Below are 17,956 nucleotides of genomic sequence, written 5' to 3'. Positions count from 1 at the left end.
TTTGCAACCCTCGAAAAAAACCACTTATACGGTACTTTCTGACTTTTCTGTGTTGGTTAGTCGAGTTTTGGTCTCAAAATTAAAATACTTTTCGGAAACATTTCATGATGTCGTAACACACCACATTACTCACAAATACAGTAAAGAAATGTATCAGAAGTCAGAAACGATAATTGATTTACATGTACATTTAGTTTTTAAGATTTCAATTTCATTCTTTGTTTCCTTTAGGTGCCACTGGGTGTAATACTTAAAAATGAGAATAATTTAGATGATATGATAGAGATTCTTGAAGAAGTTAGTAAGTATGTTCCTGTATCTCAGAGGGAGGAAAGCGACTGTGTTACACAAAAGATGGTTTCAGCTGATCGATTGCACTGTTTGTTGATTGGGGGAGACCAACTTACATGTAAGAGGATTGAAACAGCAATCGAATTACGGCAGAATGGCTCAACACCAATTCATGCTCTAAAAGGTATACAGCCTGTATGTGAAGACTGGCATGCCAAGAAATGTTTACTTGAAGTAAGTTGTATCATTTATATCAGTGACCTCATGTTTTATAGGTGATTTGGAAGATGTTTTATGATACTAAGAGTTTCATGGACAAAGGAAGCAAGGCACAATTGAGGAATTTAATAGATCGGAGAAATATCAGTGCTGATTCGGAAAGTGACTATAATGCCTGTGACGATTTTTTCCCTGTAGTAGTTGAGTGTCATATCATTGCTGCAGCTATGCAGTACTTAAGATGGCTACAATCAATGATCAACCGTCTCACTCTCTGCTTATTGCTGGTTTGTGGCTAAAAAGAAGGTGAGGTTAGAAAGGATGTTTTAAATAAGGTTACCATAGATATAGTTAGTGAGTTTGTTGATTTGGATGTAGGGTATAAAAAGAAAGGCCAAACTAGTAGTGATGGCAAAGATGACGATAAAGTTTTTATTTATGCTACTGAGCTTTTGTCATATGGGCTTTTATACTTGGAGTTTTCAGATTCAATTCGGGAAGGGGATGGTAATAGAATTCTTCGCTGTTGGAGGTATCTCACACTAGCTTTTAAAGAGGCTCAGCGTAAGAATTATGCCATTGAGGGATTGAACCTACTTAGCCAGTACCACTTCTTTTTTAGTCCTCGTCAAAGAGAACAGTTACTGTGGAGCAGGTGCATTAATGTCCATGGAATAACAGGAAGGAATATTGCTGCTGATTTGCATCTTGAACATTTAAATAGAATGTGTAAGGTTGCTGTAGAGAATTTATGTTCTAATAAGACACCTGGTGCCTTGAAGCGTGTAGGTAGATGCATGGGTGTTTTATCTAAGCTGGCAGAAACATTTGACAAAGAACTAGCGATTTCAGAAACTTTTGGAACACATTCATTGTGTAGTTCAGATAAGGACATGAACATAATTCTTAGAGAGTTAAATGAAAGTAATATTTTTACATATACTCAAAACAGAGTGATTCATTCATCAAGGCTTTATAGTGCCCTAAAGAAGAAACCTCTTTCTAATTTTGAAATGGCTTCATTACATGACTGGATGTTGAAGCACTTAAAGTCACTTCGAAACATACTATATTAATCATGTTAATCATAGAGTAAAGGATTTGAAACAATAATATAATATAATATTGTTGATTGGCCAAGATTAACTGTTTATAAGATCAAGAGTAGATAATTAACTGAAACAAAGGAATTTATTCCAAACATTAAACCCTATAGGAAACATTGACATGAAAACAATAAATTAAATGGGTAATATAGCACACTAATCTTTGCAAACAAACATCATAAATAATACAAATCATTAACTTAAACCAAAGAATAATGGTATGAATGAATAGTGTTCTTGCAAATTGCTTTTGCAGTTATGAAAAGTACAACTTCTAATACAAATGTCACAACAATTGCATCCCATGTTACATGATGCTTTACAAAACATGTCAAATTGACTAAAAAGTAATTCTCTCCTGCAAATGCTAGTATTATTTGTGTAAGTCATCATTGCTTCAGAACAGTGCTGTAGTAGTTTTGATGTGCTCAAAAGTATAGCATATGAGGGTATTCCATCCCTACCTCCTCTTCCTATCTCTTGTACGTACATTTCTACATCTGACGGAGGACCCACAAGAATTATTAGACATACATCTTGACAATCTAACCCCATTCCAAATGAAACAGTTGATATGACTATCCTTAAACGTGATGGTCTTGTAAAATTTGATATTATCGCCTCTTTAATTTTAGCCTCTGTTCCTAAAAAGAACATATCAACTAAGCGATGGTCTGGCAGAAACTGTGATGTTCCTGATGGATCTGTGAACTCGTCACCCATGCTACATCTAAAGTATGTATATAATTTGGCACAGTCTGCTTTGTGTTTACAAAATATAATAACCCTTGGCAGAAGAGTACACATTCTTCTTAGATCATTAAGTAAATGTTTAAAGAAGACATCATAGCTTCCAATTTTAAGCACGGTATACCTTATATTAATCTTATCAGGAGACTGAACAATAAGGAATGGTGTATTCATACCCAAGAGATGTGAAACCTTTTCCCTTAGTGAAGTTGAAGCTGTTGCAGTTAAAGCCAATATGTGAACACTGGCATCCATTAAACTCCTAACTTCACCAATCCTGGCAAAGCACTCACGAAAAGTAAGACCCCTACAAGAAGCATGATATAATAACAACTGAAACTATTAGGTGTGATAAACAACATAACAATGTTATATATAATTACCATTTAACAACACAGTGTGCTTCATCAATAGCAAGACCAATTAAACGCCTCTGATACACTTTATTCATAAAAAGACTTCTCCATTTACCTAGCAACATTTCTGGACTCAAAAGCACTATACTATATTTCCCCTTCAGCACATGAGATTTAACTTCAATTGTACTGTCAGCATCTAAATAACCAACATCAAGGCTTTTCTTCCTCAGTGTCTCAACATGATTCTTTATGAGTGCTGTGAGTGGACTAATGACAATGAGAATAGACTTCTCTTCACTACCCCTGCTGTGTAACAAGTCAAAAACAAGTGGCAAGCAAGCAAAGCAGGCTGTCTTTCCAAAACCGGTGGGTAAGACACAAAAAACATCATTTCCTTCGACAAACTTGCTGATGCAGAGTGTTTGTTCGTCTTTCAATGGATAGTATCCTAATTTCTTCCCTGCTTCTACTACAGCAACATTTACATCCATAATATTATATCCAATCCATCTGCAAAGCGGAACACGTCATACCACGTGTGCAGGAAGTGACTTGCACGTGACATCCGGTGTGACGTCATCAATTTCTGCTCATATCAATGGCTTCCTTCTGAACAACTGCAGTTAAGGCAAAATACCAGACCCTTCCCCGCTGTCCACCCAAATGACTGTAGGCTGGGGAATGGTCTGGGCGGCGAGACTAGTCTCCTACATTGTTAAGACCACTGATGGTATTGAATTCCGATGACATGTTGATCAGTTGAGATATCGATCTCCACATTGTGAACCACCCGAACCAGATGATGCTGATTTAGATGATGATTGGGTAGGGTACTCACCATCCCCAATTACTGTGGATGATCAACCGAGGCCTCCTCCACCAAATTTGCCACAGCCTCTTCCAGCAGCCCGTCGCTCCACAAGACCTCGATGACCTGTTGATCGTTATGGACCATATCTTTCATCTTAAGAAGGGAGGAATGTTGTAATGTAATCGATTATTCCTTATTATTTAACTATTATTAATTATTATTAAGTAGTTATGATTATGAATCTTGTTATCAATTTGTGTTATAAATAGTCATTTTTTTGGTCCTTTCTTATGTTCTGTTCTGTGCTATTTTTGTGATCTTTGAGGCTGCTATTCTTTGTAATTGTTGCTCAAGTTTCTTTTATCATAAAACATTAAAAAAAACCAATACCTTTCCTTTGTGCAAATTCTATATACCCCACTACAAATCTCTTTCACAAACAGCTTTAACTAAGCTTATCTCTGAAACCTTTCTGAGAGTCAAGTTTCCAAAGAAGCATCATTTTTGGAATTCACTACTCGCAAGCAAACTACTTTATGGGAATGGCTTCATTATCGTACTGGACTTATCACAGCATCTCACTTCCATGATGTTATTCACCATAGCTGGCGAACAATGCCAAAATTCAAAATTAAAGCTATACTGCAGTATGACAAACTGAACGCAGACTTACCAGTTTTGAAGAGTGGAAGAGAGAATGAAGATGCAAGAATCAAGCAGTACTTGGCTGAATTTGGTAGAAAGCATGTCAATTTGAAGTATGAGCGTGCTGGATTCTGATTGAAGTTAGATGTACCTATAAATATTGTAATGATTCCCCATATGTCCTGAAGCACTAGCCAATAAGAACTATTTCTTAAAGAAAGATCAATCATAGAAAGTGTCACTTGATGTTACACTTGATGTTAAGTATAAATATCATGCTCAGGTTCAGGTACAACTGTCTTTATGCGAACGTCCATATCTTGATTTTACTTGTTGGACGACTAAAGGTATTTTTGTACAATGCATTGTGAAGGAAGATTTTCTAAGCAAACACTTACCACAGCTAAAATGATATTTTATTGAGTATTTACTTTCAGAGATACTTACACATAGACTTTTGTTTCTTCTGAAGAGCCTTGCAGTGCAAGCATAAATGATACATATATTGCCTATGTAGGAAAGGGGAGAATATGGAGAAATGGTAGCCTGTGACAATAGTTCCTGTACAGTTGAATGGTTTTACATGGATTGTGTTAAACTTGATAAAGCTTCAAAAGGAAAATGATTTTGTCCCACTTGTCGTAAGAAATGAAGGCATTGATTTTTGTGCATATTAATTTATTAATTAACAGAAACGCACACTTTAACACAGATAATCTTCAATGTCTCCTTTAAGTCTAGCTCATTCTTTAAACTCATTTTGATTTTGAATTTAAGATTAAATAATTAAAATAAAAATAACATTGTCATTTTGGTACAACAGAGGGAGAAAGATTGGTCAATGCTGCTGTAACAATCAAAATTTTGTCAATAGGACATAAGGCATAAGGTTGATCATGTTTCGCCTTGATTAATGAAATAGGAACTGTTGTACTCAGAATCTTGTATTTCATCTTAAATTTCCTATTACACATTCAACATGTATTCTTCTTTTAGCAATTTGCTTCATTTCTTCGATTTCTATTTGAGAGAGCTGTTTTTTTCTTTGGTGAATGCAGGAACAATCAGTTTAGCTCCAATTACAGCTAATTCATCAACAATGTTAAAACCATGGTCAACCATAACAGCATCACCACCCACCCTCCATAACCTTTTGAATAAAACAAATTGATCCTGTTGGAGAAAAAGCTATGAATACTCTTACCATATTGTGTTTTTATAATTACTGTAATACATATTATTATAAAAGTATCCAGGTTTTTCAGCAGAGCTCGACAAGCAACTAATATCTGATTCCAAAACTGAAACTTTAGAAGAACATCAGAAGCACAATGGTTTAATTGCTGACAAAATGTACATTAAGGAGGACCTGGTTTATTACCAGAATACTGGTGATTTGATTGGATTTTGTGACATTGGAGACATCAACAACCATTTGTTGAAACTAGAAGCGAAGTACAACAATCAGCAGGAAAACAATCACGCTACCTACATACAAACACTAACACTAGCAAAGACGATGCTTGTCATAATGATTCGAGGACTCTGTAATCACTTCACTTTTCCTTATGCATCTTTCCTGTCAACCAATCTAACTGGAGAACAGTTGCTTCCAATTTTTTTGGAAGCGATAACAAGATTAGAAACATGTGGTTTCAAGGTCACCACCATCACACTAGATGGAAACTCTGCCAACAGAAGGTTTTTAAAGCTAATAGGTGACAACTCAGGTTCTGTGACGCATAAATTTTAAAATCCTCTGAGTGAAAACAAGAGGTACGTTTACTTTTTTTCTGATACACCACATCTCATCAAGACCACTAGAAATTGTCTAGCAAATCCCAAAAGACATATGAAAGTAAGAAAGCAATATAGATCTACAAACTATACATACTATAGTATAATATATATCATTTTTTTAGTTAAACGGAAAATCTGTATCATGGGATCATGTCAAGAAGCTTTATGAGATGACTATTTCTAATAATGGCTTAACAACACTTCCGAAATTAAAGCACGAGCACATCTTCTTGAACAACTATTCCAAAATGAGAGTAGACTTGGCTGCCTAGGTAACATTTATTCTAAAGAATAATGTTTAATAATTGCACAAAATAATCTTTAGACACTCAGTTCAACCGTTGCTAATGCCATTAGGCTTTTTTTGAAAGAAGATGCAGAGGAGACTGCCATATTTATTGAAGATTCGATAAATTCCTTGATATAATAAATGTCTGGAATTACTCTGAATTTGTCATAAAGAGAAATTATGACAAATTACGATTATAGATGGGGTCAAGACAAGAGATTAGAGGTAACATTCAATACGTAAATCAATAATCATCTAAATCTGTGTCCAAATAAGTTAGCTCTCTAGCTGTAATTCACCTATCTCAATCTCCTTTGACTCCAAGAGATACTCCAATTTATCCACTTCATCTTTTAGTTCCCAAAAATCTAGTTCTGACACAGCCACTCCTCTGTTTCTCCAATATTTAATTCAGTATCTTCATCAACCAAGTATGAATAATCATTACTACCGTACTCAAGCTCATTATCAGTTCGATCTAATGGGACCTCATTTCCTTCTGTAATGCCAATTTCATATTCAGTACCATTCTCTTCATCAGACAATAGTTCAACAACATCATGATTTTCTTGCACTAGACAATCTCAATTAACCTCATCATTAACCTCATCTTGTTCCATTTCTACTTCATCCTCAACATCACTGTCATCTTCTTGATCCTCTTGAACATGAGTGTCCTCCTAATCACTGTCATTTAGGTGACTGGCTTCCATCCAATCTGTACGTTGTTTGCCCTGATGGATCACTCAGTTTCACCTTTACTTAAAATACAAATACAGTTGGAAAAATAGTTCTCAAAACTAAGGTGCTTAGCATACATGTATGTACCTGTACAATAATAATTATACATAAATGGTCAGTGATACAGCACTAATAATGATGCCTACCTCCTACAAAATTATCACTACAAATGCGGGAAAAAAAAGGCGTCTAATTTTTTTGTCTGACAGCCTTTATTCATCTTTTTCTTTGTTCTTTGGAAACCTGAAAAAACTTAATATTAGGTTTTCCTTGTCTGTTAGAACATCCATAGCTATAGCAAAGGATCACCATGTTGGTATCCAGGGGGCTTGGCATTTAAAATTCTAAAATCCTTTCTTATATATACGATACAATTACTAGCTACTAGCTACAAGAATTAACGCCCTATAGTGTCAATACCCAATCCCTCATGCCATGTTGCAACACAATTTACAAGCAGCACTGCCATGATATCAAGTATAATACTGAGCTCACTCTTCAATCAGTTTCAGGGAAACACCCTAATCCCAAACCTGCAAATAGCTCCAAACTTGACTAATAAAACAATGGAGAAGTCTACCATTGGCAACAAAAAACAATCAAGTAAATTATAGAAAGGTGCTGACAAAATTTATGATGATTTTGCAATGTGTTTGAAATTTGAAAGATTTTAATGAATTTATGAAAGTCTATAATTGATGCATCTTTAATGGTAGAAATGTATATCCATTTCATCTGAAAATAGAACATTGGTGGATTTCATAAGGGTTAGTAATGAACCTAACTACCTACCTGCTACACTAATGCCATGTCTAAAACCTGTCACTCATGGAACAGGAAAAGGAACCTTCAGTACAACGTTCCTATAGTTCCTTTGATTTGTCCTCAACAGACTTGAAATAGATTACGGTGAAGTGACATCATCATTGTCGTCCTCCTCATTGATGATACCAAAGTACTTATCAGTGATTGCATCAGAATCAGAATCATTACTGTCTCTTATTATCATTTAGCATCAAATGTGAGTTGCCAGCTCAAACGGCCTGTGCTCATATAACTGACATTGTTCAAATGACAAACTAAAGACTTTAAAAAGATGCTGAAGATAATCATAGGCTTCAACATAATGCTAGGCATTTTGTAGATGACATTCATTTGAATAGAAGCTACTCTGGTCTGGTCTGGTGGTCTGGGTCTGTTATATCCATATTGGTTCAGTAAGTTCAAGCACTCTAGTTCTGATTCTGTTACACAACCTCTGGTTAATATGTTGTTGAGGGATCAGGAAGGTTTTTTAATTGCTATTGAACTGGAAATGAATAAATTGATGAAAAAATGTAAAAGTATTGAGGTTCATGATTCAGACATTGGTAATGCTGACATTTGGTATGGTACCCAGGACTGTAGGATAAGAGCAAAGGCATCCCAAGTGGTTTTTTCAACATTTAATTTATAGATACTACTTTTTACTGAATAGCTAGTTAGTGGAAACATTTTAAAGAAATCAGTCAAAATATACGTGATTGATGCATTACAAAATTAAACAAGGTATGGTAGACCATTATACATGAGTATAATCTTAGACATGGCAAATAAAGTTATTTATGAGGCCAGTGATAAAATGCAACAATATAAATCTATTATAAGTAACACAGCTTTGATGATGCTGCTAAAGGTGGCTTCATACCTAGTATGTACTGTCCTTTAATTTCCCAACTTAATTTATCTTCCCATTTCAGTTTGGAAACAGTTTGGCAGAACTAATTTATCCTTCTTTCTTATTCTTTTCTTTATGTTTATTTCTCCATTTGGTATTCACTTGTATTATGACTGTCATATTGTTTAGTTAACAGAAAGTAACGAATTGACAAGTTCACTTATGTCATATAACAGTTCTTAACTAAGAGGTCCTTTGTTTAAAGACACTGTTGAAGTACTTTGCTGAAGAGAGGAACAGTCAAAACAAATTTCTATAACTTCCTTGTCCAGACATGTCAAACACTGTAAATGATATCCTGAGATAAATAAATGCACTATAGATTCACATTTTTTTATTAGAAACAGTCTCATTATAATATAGATTATACAGTCTTTATACGTGTATTTTATCTGTCATGAAGTCAATTTGATTTTATCAAACAACAGTTAGAGCTCTTGATTTTGTGAGGACCTCAAGTTCTATCTGTATCTATCCTGTCCGAGTGAGAGAAATTCTCTCAGGTGGACAGAATCATCTAAGTGGAACATGAATGATTTACACCTCTCATTTTTCCATTTCTAGATGCATGGGAACATTAGCTACCATTTTAATAAAAGTCACACTTCAAAGACAAGAGGAACACTTGTCACAGCTCTTCTGTCATGTAAGATCTCAGTTGATCTCATTGATTCTTATAGGTTTTATGATTTTGACCTTGATCTTAGTGACGGAAGAATCATTAATTAGCTCATTTACTTGTATCTTTTTATTTATTAAAGAAATATTAAATCAAGTATTAAAGAATTGATTACCCAGTGTCTGTGTGGGGGATGTCTAGATGGCTGGTGTGTTCTCCACTACTTTCAGTATATCTTTGGGACAAGTCAGCTGTTTTGTGGTTTTGACATAATGTTGTTGCTTGGAATCATTATCATAAATTTCTGAGTTCTGAAAAAGTGTCTGATGTAAGGGAGCCTACCCCATCCAGTTTAGCAAATAGCATGTGATCCAAACAACCTTCTCACAGCTAGCAACAGGTTACATAACTACTTTGAAACGCTGCATTCCATCTTTGGTGAATGAAAGATTGGTTGCTATAAAACCATTGGGTTATGATAGACAAGAGATGATGGGGAGAGAAACGATTTAGAAGCGATTGAGATCAGAAAGTGAACCAAGCAATGGTTTGCCAGCCTTTTTGAAAGTTAAGACAAGGAAAGGCCTAATATGATCTTTAAACAGATATGTACACTTTATGAGATAAAAATGATCCAAATTACTATCCACAGTGTGAGGATTGCCCGAAGCCCTAAGTTTTCACAGTAAAACTTCAAATAACTAGTGCCTGCCTGTATCTAGGTGGAGCCTGAGAAACAAGGAATTTAATCATAATGGCCTTACTGTCGTCATAATGATCTTTTAAGTCAGGCAACATTAATTTAAGAGAGGGCAATATACTGAATATTTTTAACTCTCATGATATTCAGTTATAACATATTGTTTTGGGGTGAATCCTGCTTAAGAACGCTACCACATTACTAATTACAAGTAATATCATATCTAATAAAATGAAACTGATACATTGTTTATTACTTGTTATTATCATGAGTGGTACAGGCAATATTTAGTAATGAGATATACAGGCAATATTTAGTAATGAGATATAATAACTCTTAGTATAAGTGTAGTATAAAAGGTACCACTACTAAACAAGACAAATGAATGTGTACTATACGTTCTAGGCTACGAACCATTAAAAAAATTAAAAACCATTGTGTATTACAAATCATATAACAGTTTTAATGAAGGCTATATTAGATATCTAAATGAGATATCGGGACTAGTTAGACAATATTTATTATTGCCCAATCATTATGTTAATTAAATGAAATTGAATGAAAATGAACGTGTAGCATTCAATCGATAGTAACGCACTTCGATATCATGATAGCAATAGCCCAGTTCTATCGTGATAGAGGAAACTACAGTACCACTTACAGGCAAGTTTATAGAGGCGTATGTTTATTATCTCTTGGACTCGCCACACGTCACGTGGTGTTCTTAATATTTGTTGCAACACAAATCTATCAAGTGTGAAAAAATATATCACGTGTGAAGTAAAAATGTATCATATGCAAGCATTGACTCCAGCAAGTGCACTTGTGTTAGAGCACACCAAGATTATCTCTGGAATTGAGAAGGCTGGTTTTCCTACTACACCAGAATGAAAGCTCAGTTAAAGGAAATTCAAGAAATCTCTTGTCAGCATCATTTTCACATGAAGATCCCCCGGTAATAAAATATAAAGCTTGCCACACTGCAATATTGGAATTTAGATATTAAAGACCAAGTAGCAAAATAACAACAGATAATGCAAGGAATATCAAACTTGCTTATAGGCTACTGGGGTGTTGCCAATTAAGTTGTTTCACACACAATCTTGGCCTGGCTGTCCAGCATGGCTTAGATGATCACAGGACTGAGCGAGTACTATAGATTTGTCGCAAATAGTTGCTAGTTTTCATATACATGTAGCTGGCAAAGGAGGAGACAATTATTAAATGAGCAACAGAACAGAAATCTCCCTACTCACAAACTGAAAGCAGACATTAAGACTGGTTGGGGTTCTGTATATGATATGGTTCACAGAGAATAATGGAGCAAAAAGAAGCTTTAAGGAAAGTACTTAGTGCAGACCACAGTACAGCTTAATTGGTACTTACCTAGCAAGACAATGATGTCTTAGATTTGTCCTTGCACCACCATGTGAGCTAACAGATCTGCTAGCTGGAAAGAAAAAAAGTCACTGCATCTGCTGTTATTCCTCTACTACAACACCTCACAAATCATATACACACATAGCACAGAAATAAAAAAAGAATCAAAGATAATATAGAATTGTGGTATGATGCTGCTACTAAACAACTAGTAGAGGTGTGTTTGTTCCTGGACCTTAGATTCAATAAGATGATAGAGAAAGTAAAGACTGAGATATCACAAATGACGACAGTAACCACAAGTACCAAAAATAAGGTCGAAACAGAATCAGCATTCAAAAAGCATAAGACTCCATGGGGAAAAGTGTTTGGTACTATAGTTAGGAATAATGATGGTAGTAGCAGTTCACTGCCGTCAAGAGAAAAGCTAGACAAAGAAACTAAGATGTACAAACATTTCCCCAATTTAGATGCAGAACTATCACCACTTGATTGGTGGAAAGCAAATGATCTACAGTTTCCTCAACTAACACAATTAGCAAGAAGGTACTTGACTGTCTGCGCTCTAGTGTTAGCTCTGAACCACTCTAGTAAAGGTGGACACATTGTTGGAGGAAGAGTACAGCTAAAGCCTAAAAAGGTTGACCCACTAATTTTTCATGCACATAACTTACATACATGTACATGTACATAATTGTAACCATATCATTATTAAGAGTAACCAGACTGTAAACCATATCATCTGTTCTGCTAGTAACTTCATTCTCTTTAATAATTGACACTCCCTCATCTTCAAACTGGAACAGTAAATGAAAAGCTCTTCCAAAATTCATCCCAGCTGTTCTCCCTGCAATGGTTCTGAACTTCTCATTTGCAAAAATCTCATGCATGCTTCTTTTATACAATGTACAGCCGTGTACTCGCCATGTGCTTGCGCATACATGAGTGTGTATCAACACATCCCTGCATTTGTTATGGCGTGGCACAAAAATATGATTGTGTCTCCTTGGATACATCCATGTTCATAGCCGTGCATGTGACTTTACTTGCACAGACAGTACTAAAGTGTATATACTTGCCCATGAGCAGTACTGTATCAATGCTATGGCCCAGCACTACACTACAGCTACATGTACTATAAAATGGGGCATTTGGGACAAGAAAGTTTGTACTATACATGCATGTGTACTAGACATGTACTATACAAAAACTACATTACATAACATACACAAGACGTACGTAGAGCACACATTCTTATTAACAGTTCAATTATTAAAGCGTTTAAAATACGTGCATCTATTAACTTGGCCATGGGCTCTGCTGTAATTAGTACAGTAGGCAACATCTGTTATATGGAGGTGTCCACTATTGAGAGCGATCATTAGGAGAAGCTCTCCTGTAGATCAATAATAAAACACAAATGCTTAACAATACTTGCCTCACGTGACTAAAGCTAGGTTTCATTCAATGAAATGCTCAAAACTGAATAGGCATAAATGGAAAAAAAATGCTTGAAGTGGACACAAAATTTGCCATTTTAATCTTGCATTTATTCGCATTGCATTATATGGCGAATGCAATCCAGGCTTTAAACTGAAGTCGTAATGTTCCAGCGTAACTATACACTCTCCCTATATAATAACATAATCTTGTATACATGCATGTACATGTAAAATTTACCGAAGATGCTATAATTATTCTGTAGTGGACATGACAATTGGTCCATTCCCATGGTTATTACAGTGTATGTCTTCATCAAACAAGGTGTGAACAGGTGACGGGTACCACATCATATGACTTTCACTTGATCTACAACAAAAAATTAATGACAAAAATAATAAATAACACAACATAAAGTAGTAATAATTGATGTTTATAGGAGGAAAAGGTAAATGAAAATTAACCTCTTTAATGTGTCCAATCGTGAGACGAGACTCTTCTTTAACTGCATAAAGTTAGCACTACATGTAAAAAAATAAACAATTTACTAGATAATACAAAATGCATGTACATGTATGAAGTCATTAGGTTCAATGATAACAAAAATGACTGTAACTACACAATAACATGTACACATGTACATGTACTGCACTAAATAATAATTGTATTAAATACTGTGCTAACATGTACATGTAATCTAACAGTAAGCAGGGGGCGTGGGTGTGTAACCATGAAAACATAAATATTAACAAGGGTGAGGTTTACGTATCCATACTAAAGCCTATAACTCAACATAGTCAACAAATCAAATATACTTTTGAATTAAAAAATTATATTTAAAATAAGTTGATTTACCTCCAATCCATTCCTATACTGGGTATCTTCACTGGCCTCACTAGCAACTAGTACAGAGTGTGACAGTCTGATGATTATGAACCTACAGTATATACATTGTACCCATCAATAATTACTTACAGTATCATACACATACACATACATGTATGCATCATACAGAGATAAAGATGGTACCGTAGGTCGGGATATATTCGCAGCTGCAATTATTTGTGGCCGTAAAAAAATTTCAATTAAAAACCATGAAAACCGAGGTGTTATTTTAATTGAAAACGGCGCGATAGTGAAGAAAAGCACCTTGCTGCAGTGTTCTTGAGCTGTTGTTCTTCTTGTGTCACTAAGCCTTGGTCTCTTTGGAGCTGCTTTACCGGTTCTTTTCAGAAGTAGTGCTTTGCCGTATTTTGGGACTCTCCACCCATTCTAGTTAGTGTTTATTGACTTGGGCGTGGTTTATTATCACCAGCACTCAGACCAGCAACAATTTGCAGCAAAGAGGCTGAAAGAGCTCTAAGGTAGCGGTCCATACAAGAAGTTAACAGATAGAGAAGGACTAGCTATTGGTGAATGGCTCCACTATAGCTGCTAAAGAACAGATGAATAGCTGAACACTAAACACGTGGTCTTAATTGTCATAGCAATGCTATAACAGTTTCCATGGTTTTTAATTGAATTTTTTTATGACTGCGAATAATTGCAGCCGCGAATATATCCCGACCTACGGTATTTAGTGATTAACTGAATATTGTACAATCTACATGTACATGTAAATATATAATCTGCAAACATTAACTAATAATAGGGATTATGTGACAAACTAAGAAGCTTCATCTACAAAGTCTACAATACTCAATGGCTATAAAATTTGCAAAACAATCATACCAAAACATGTACATGTACAAGCAATTAGAATTAACTCAAAATTCTAGTATTCTATAGTGTATACACAATGTACATGTACATAATAATGAAAAAATGTGTGGCAAAATTCAGAGCTCCTCCCATTTCTTAGACCCATTGACTGCATAGCAGAAGGCCTCACCTCATGAACTCATCCTAAGTACAATGAACAAACCCCACATGAACCTGAGGTCTTGAACCCATTAGAGTAACCTGAGAGAAGAGAGAGGGAAAAACACAAAATATATACATGTTATAGAAACATACATGTACATGTATGTACCATACATAAATCTATACCGTACATGTATAGTATGTACAAAGGAAAGGTTTAAGGTCAATAAACATAAACACTGTGACTATAATATGTACATGTACATTTGGTATAGATAAGGAAGATACAAGTACATGTAGGAAGAGAAAGATAAAGAGAAGGTACATGTACATGTACATGTGCGTGTGTACATTTACAAGTACACCTTATATATGTAAATGTCAATGCATGAATATCTTAAATTATTTAGCTGTACCTCAGATGGGTCCAGGTTCATTTTAGTAGGACCCCCTCCCTCTCTACCATTGACCAGTGTCCCAGGACCCTTGAGTATGGAGCTCACAGGCTCTATCATGATCACTCTTCACATAACAAAGGTGCAAGATTTGTTTCTTGTCCAGAGTCTGGAGTAGAAACCTTTCAACCAACCCAGTAGAAGTAGAGAGACAACATACCTGAAGGGATCCATCAGTTACCATACCGCATGTCTTTATGAATGCAGCATCCTCTAATAATAGAGTAACACTGGGGTCCTTTGAATGAGGTATGGTACTACAAGAGGGAGAGAAGAAGAGAGGAGAGGGAAAGTAGGATACACATGTACATTGTTAATATCAGATAGTATTTGTGCATGCAAGATAAACATCATGTAGATATACATGTATGTATGTAATGCAAGACATCACTTACATGTACATGCATGTACACATGTATAAGGTCATTCTACTGTATATATGTACACTATCTTTCTTTCCAGAGAGTCCCAATGAATGAATTAGTTTGATGTACATGTACATGTACAAAACAGACTGATCATCATCATTCAATAAGCCATACACCTTAGTATATATATACCCTCTTCCATTATTTGTAACTATATAATTATACATTTAAAAGTGAAATTATGTACAATGCAATTGAGAAAGGGTGCATGTACTGAGACAGAAAGACAGACATAGAGACATGTAATGGATTATGAGGAATTGAGACACCAAAAGAGAAGGAATATAATTATACATGTACAATGTACCTGCATTTGTAATGGCTAGTGCTTTCATTGCTTCTCTACAAAGTCTTGGATTAATGTCATTACAAAACTCTGTAATCAAGAGCAACAAAGCTTCATAACTGGGGACCCTACAACTTAATCGACCAATCAGATTCAACACTCCATTCAGAGAATATGACTAGGAGAGTATACAGCATGATAAAACAAATAGATTTCCTTTAAAATTAATAATTTATATGTACTATACTGTACCTCAAGAGTTTCTGTGACACATTGAGTAACAAACTAAATAAATTTAAAAATGAAAGGAACAAAAATTAAAAGATGATAGATTATATAGTTGGTTTCAGTTGAGTTGCCCAAGCACCACTTCTTATAACTTTTTATTACTAATGCCAGTAACCCGAAACTTGGTATAGTTGCATAATGGGTTCTTCCAAAAATCTGTACCAACTTTAGAGTCTCTAGGTGCTCTGGAAGGTTTTGAATGGGTTCTTCCGCTCTAGTTCAAAGGGAGCTGCCATGATGAATCATTATGCTCACGCTACATCACACTCGTGAATATCATTTGCATCTCATTATTATTTTTAAGAAAATTAATGTTTTTTTTATTTTATAAAATAAAAGCAGAAAGATAAGGTCCTCTAAAGAAGCAGGCATTCACTAGCAGTCTATACTACTAGGAAACATCTGCTATACCTGCCTATAGCCTTCTTGATCGCCGTTATTCTTCATCACCCTCAACCTAGGATGCTATCTTCTGTATCCAAGGTCTATGTCAGCTTTATAACAGAAAAAAGGTCTAGCCAGTGATAATTAAAGGTAGTAGTATCCAAAAGGATAGAACAGACAATAAAAGGTTTTAGAGGTGAAGAAACGCTCAATGAAAGAGTTTGCTTGCACTCTGCCACAATTCTGGGTGTGGCTAGGAGCCTAGGAATGACATTTAATGATGCAAACATTGATTTACTTCCTGTGGCAACTCAAATGAAACTGACTATAGAGAGATGTATGTTACAGGTATGTATCGTGTACAAGTAGAGATGAGATCATACAACCATTTTACCTCTGAAGAAAATTTCTTCGGCGCTTTTACCCAACACTTTAACACCATAGTGCCTTGACATCATTAGAAGCTATTTAATATTTTATTACATTTAATTAATTAATATACATGTGTCAAAACATTAACCACACACTTACCATGATCAATGAGAGATGCTATTTGATTCTGCTAGTAATGTGAGTGACGTAACTTGCGGAAGGACCCCACACTGCATAAAGTTAACGAGGATGCTACATATTTCAATACTACTTGAATAAATTTTGAATACTGATTCATACTGATATATAAAAGAGTCATGGCTTTGCCTAGTGATGGATACTATACCAGAGTCGACAGAGTCTTCAGGGAGTAAGAGTGTTTCTCATCCTCTTATGCCTAGGAAGCTTTCTTCAGTTTGAGCATGGGCTGAACATATGACAGATTGAATTGAAGTAAACCATAATATCTGACCATGAGTAAACCATGAGTAAACTGACCATGTGCACGTGGCCACGTGCGCGGCTGCGCGCGGCCTTTTTGGCCCGCCCATTATTTTTGTCCCGCCCATTATTTTTGTCGTATTTATGTGCGTGGGTGTTAATAGCAGGTAACACCCACGCAATTAAGTATAGGTAGCTGGATAGATCACTGGATAGATCAATGGCTAGTGGAAGCCGAGTGTTTTATTTAGGTAAGTCCATGTTATCTGGCATACCAGATAGTGAAGCGATAGATCGAGACTACTTTGTATGGTCTAGTAATGATTAACAAATTTTTCTATGTGCTATAGATATCAGTCATATAAAGTTAGTAAGAGATGCTTTGAAGCAAAGTCACTTCATTAATGCTAACTGGTTTGATCTTGGAGTAGAATTAAACCTACCTTATCCTGATCTGGCAAACATTAGGGCTAAATGGTCAAATGATCCTTCTCAGTGTTTACTGGAGTGTTTGAGCTTGTGGTTGACTTCAGCTAATAATCGTACTTGGGAATCATTAGCTAGTGCACTTG

At 35.4% G+C, this 17,956-nt stretch overlaps 3 protein-coding genes and 1 long non-coding RNA gene across 4 annotated transcripts; all 4 read right to left on the bottom strand.

Annotated features, from left to right (window-relative positions):
• Window positions 1-2,067: 2,067 nt before the first annotated feature.
• On the bottom strand, window positions 2,068-2,643 carry LOC109583870 (uncharacterized). The gene is made up of 2 exons (XM_019999371.1): window positions 2,167-2,643; window positions 2,068-2,116 (listed from the first exon to the last, which is right to left on the bottom strand). Exons 1-2 carry the CDS (start codon window positions 2,619-2,621, stop codon window positions 2,077-2,079), a joined length of 495 nt encoding a protein of 164 aa, XP_019854930.1. The 5' UTR covers window positions 2,622-2,643; the 3' UTR covers window positions 2,068-2,076.
• A 102-nt stretch (window positions 2,644-2,745) lies between these two features.
• On the bottom strand, window positions 2,746-3,216 carry LOC100638559 (ATP-dependent DNA helicase Q-like 3). Its single transcript, XM_019999360.1, has one exon. It carries the CDS (start codon window positions 3,214-3,216, stop codon window positions 2,746-2,748), a length of 471 nt encoding a protein of 156 aa, XP_019854919.1.
• A 9,640-nt stretch (window positions 3,217-12,856) lies between these two features.
• LOC109583860 (uncharacterized) lies at window positions 12,857-15,467 on the bottom strand. The gene is made up of 6 exons (XR_002185726.1): window positions 15,346-15,467; window positions 15,147-15,294; window positions 14,759-14,829; window positions 13,723-13,804; window positions 13,332-13,388; window positions 12,857-13,236 (listed from the first exon to the last, which is right to left on the bottom strand). It is a non-coding gene; the product is annotated as an uncharacterized LOC109583860 (long non-coding RNA).
• A 109-nt stretch (window positions 15,468-15,576) lies between these two features.
• On the bottom strand, window positions 15,577-17,237 carry LOC109583858 (uncharacterized). Its single transcript, XM_019999359.1, has 5 exons — window positions 17,103-17,237; window positions 16,966-17,035; window positions 16,152-16,184; window positions 15,921-16,077; window positions 15,577-15,764 (listed from the first exon to the last, which is right to left on the bottom strand). The coding sequence occupies exons 2-5, from the start codon at window positions 17,011-17,013 to the stop codon at window positions 15,577-15,579; spliced, it is 426 nt and encodes a 141-aa protein (XP_019854918.1). The 5' UTR covers window positions 17,014-17,035; window positions 17,103-17,237.
• Between the last annotated feature and the right edge of the window lie 719 nt (window positions 17,238-17,956).

Source organism: Amphimedon queenslandica, unplaced genomic scaffold (genome assembly GCF_000090795.2).
Source record: "Amphimedon queenslandica unplaced genomic scaffold, v1.1 AMPQUscaffold_13274, whole genome shotgun sequence".
NCBI lineage: Eukaryota > Metazoa > Porifera > Demospongiae > Haplosclerida > Niphatidae > Amphimedon > Amphimedon queenslandica.
Note: the sequence above shows the minus strand (reverse complement) of the source record. Positions and strands in the feature narration are given on the sequence as shown.

What these genes read in the sequence shown, in the direction of transcription:
- LOC100638559 (XM_019999360.1), bottom strand. Translation starts at nt 3,216, where the DNA reads ATGGATGTAAATGTTGCTGTAGTAGAAGCAGGGAAGAAATTAGGATAC.
- LOC109583858 (XM_019999359.1), bottom strand. Translation starts at nt 17,013, where the DNA reads ATGGTGTTAAAGTGTTGGGTAAAAGCGCCGAAGAAATTTTCTTCAGAG. An exon ending in CGAAGAAATTTTCTTCAGAG is followed by an intron (nt 16,185 to 16,965) that starts GTAAAATGGTTG and finishes AAATTTATTTAG; the next exon opens with TTTGTTACTCAATGTGTCAC. An exon ending in GTGTCACAGAAACTCTTGAG is followed by an intron (nt 16,078 to 16,151) that starts GTACAGTATAGT and finishes ATACTCTCCTAG; the next exon opens with TCATATTCTCTGAATGGAGT.
- LOC109583870 (XM_019999371.1), bottom strand. Translation starts at nt 2,621, where the DNA reads ATGGATGCCAGTGTTCACATATTGGCTTTAACTGCAACAGCTTCAACT. An exon ending in ACTGTTTCATTTGGAATGGG is followed by an intron (nt 2,117 to 2,166) that starts GTTAGATTGTCA and finishes GTCCTCCGTCAG; the next exon opens with ATGTAGAAATGTACGTACAA.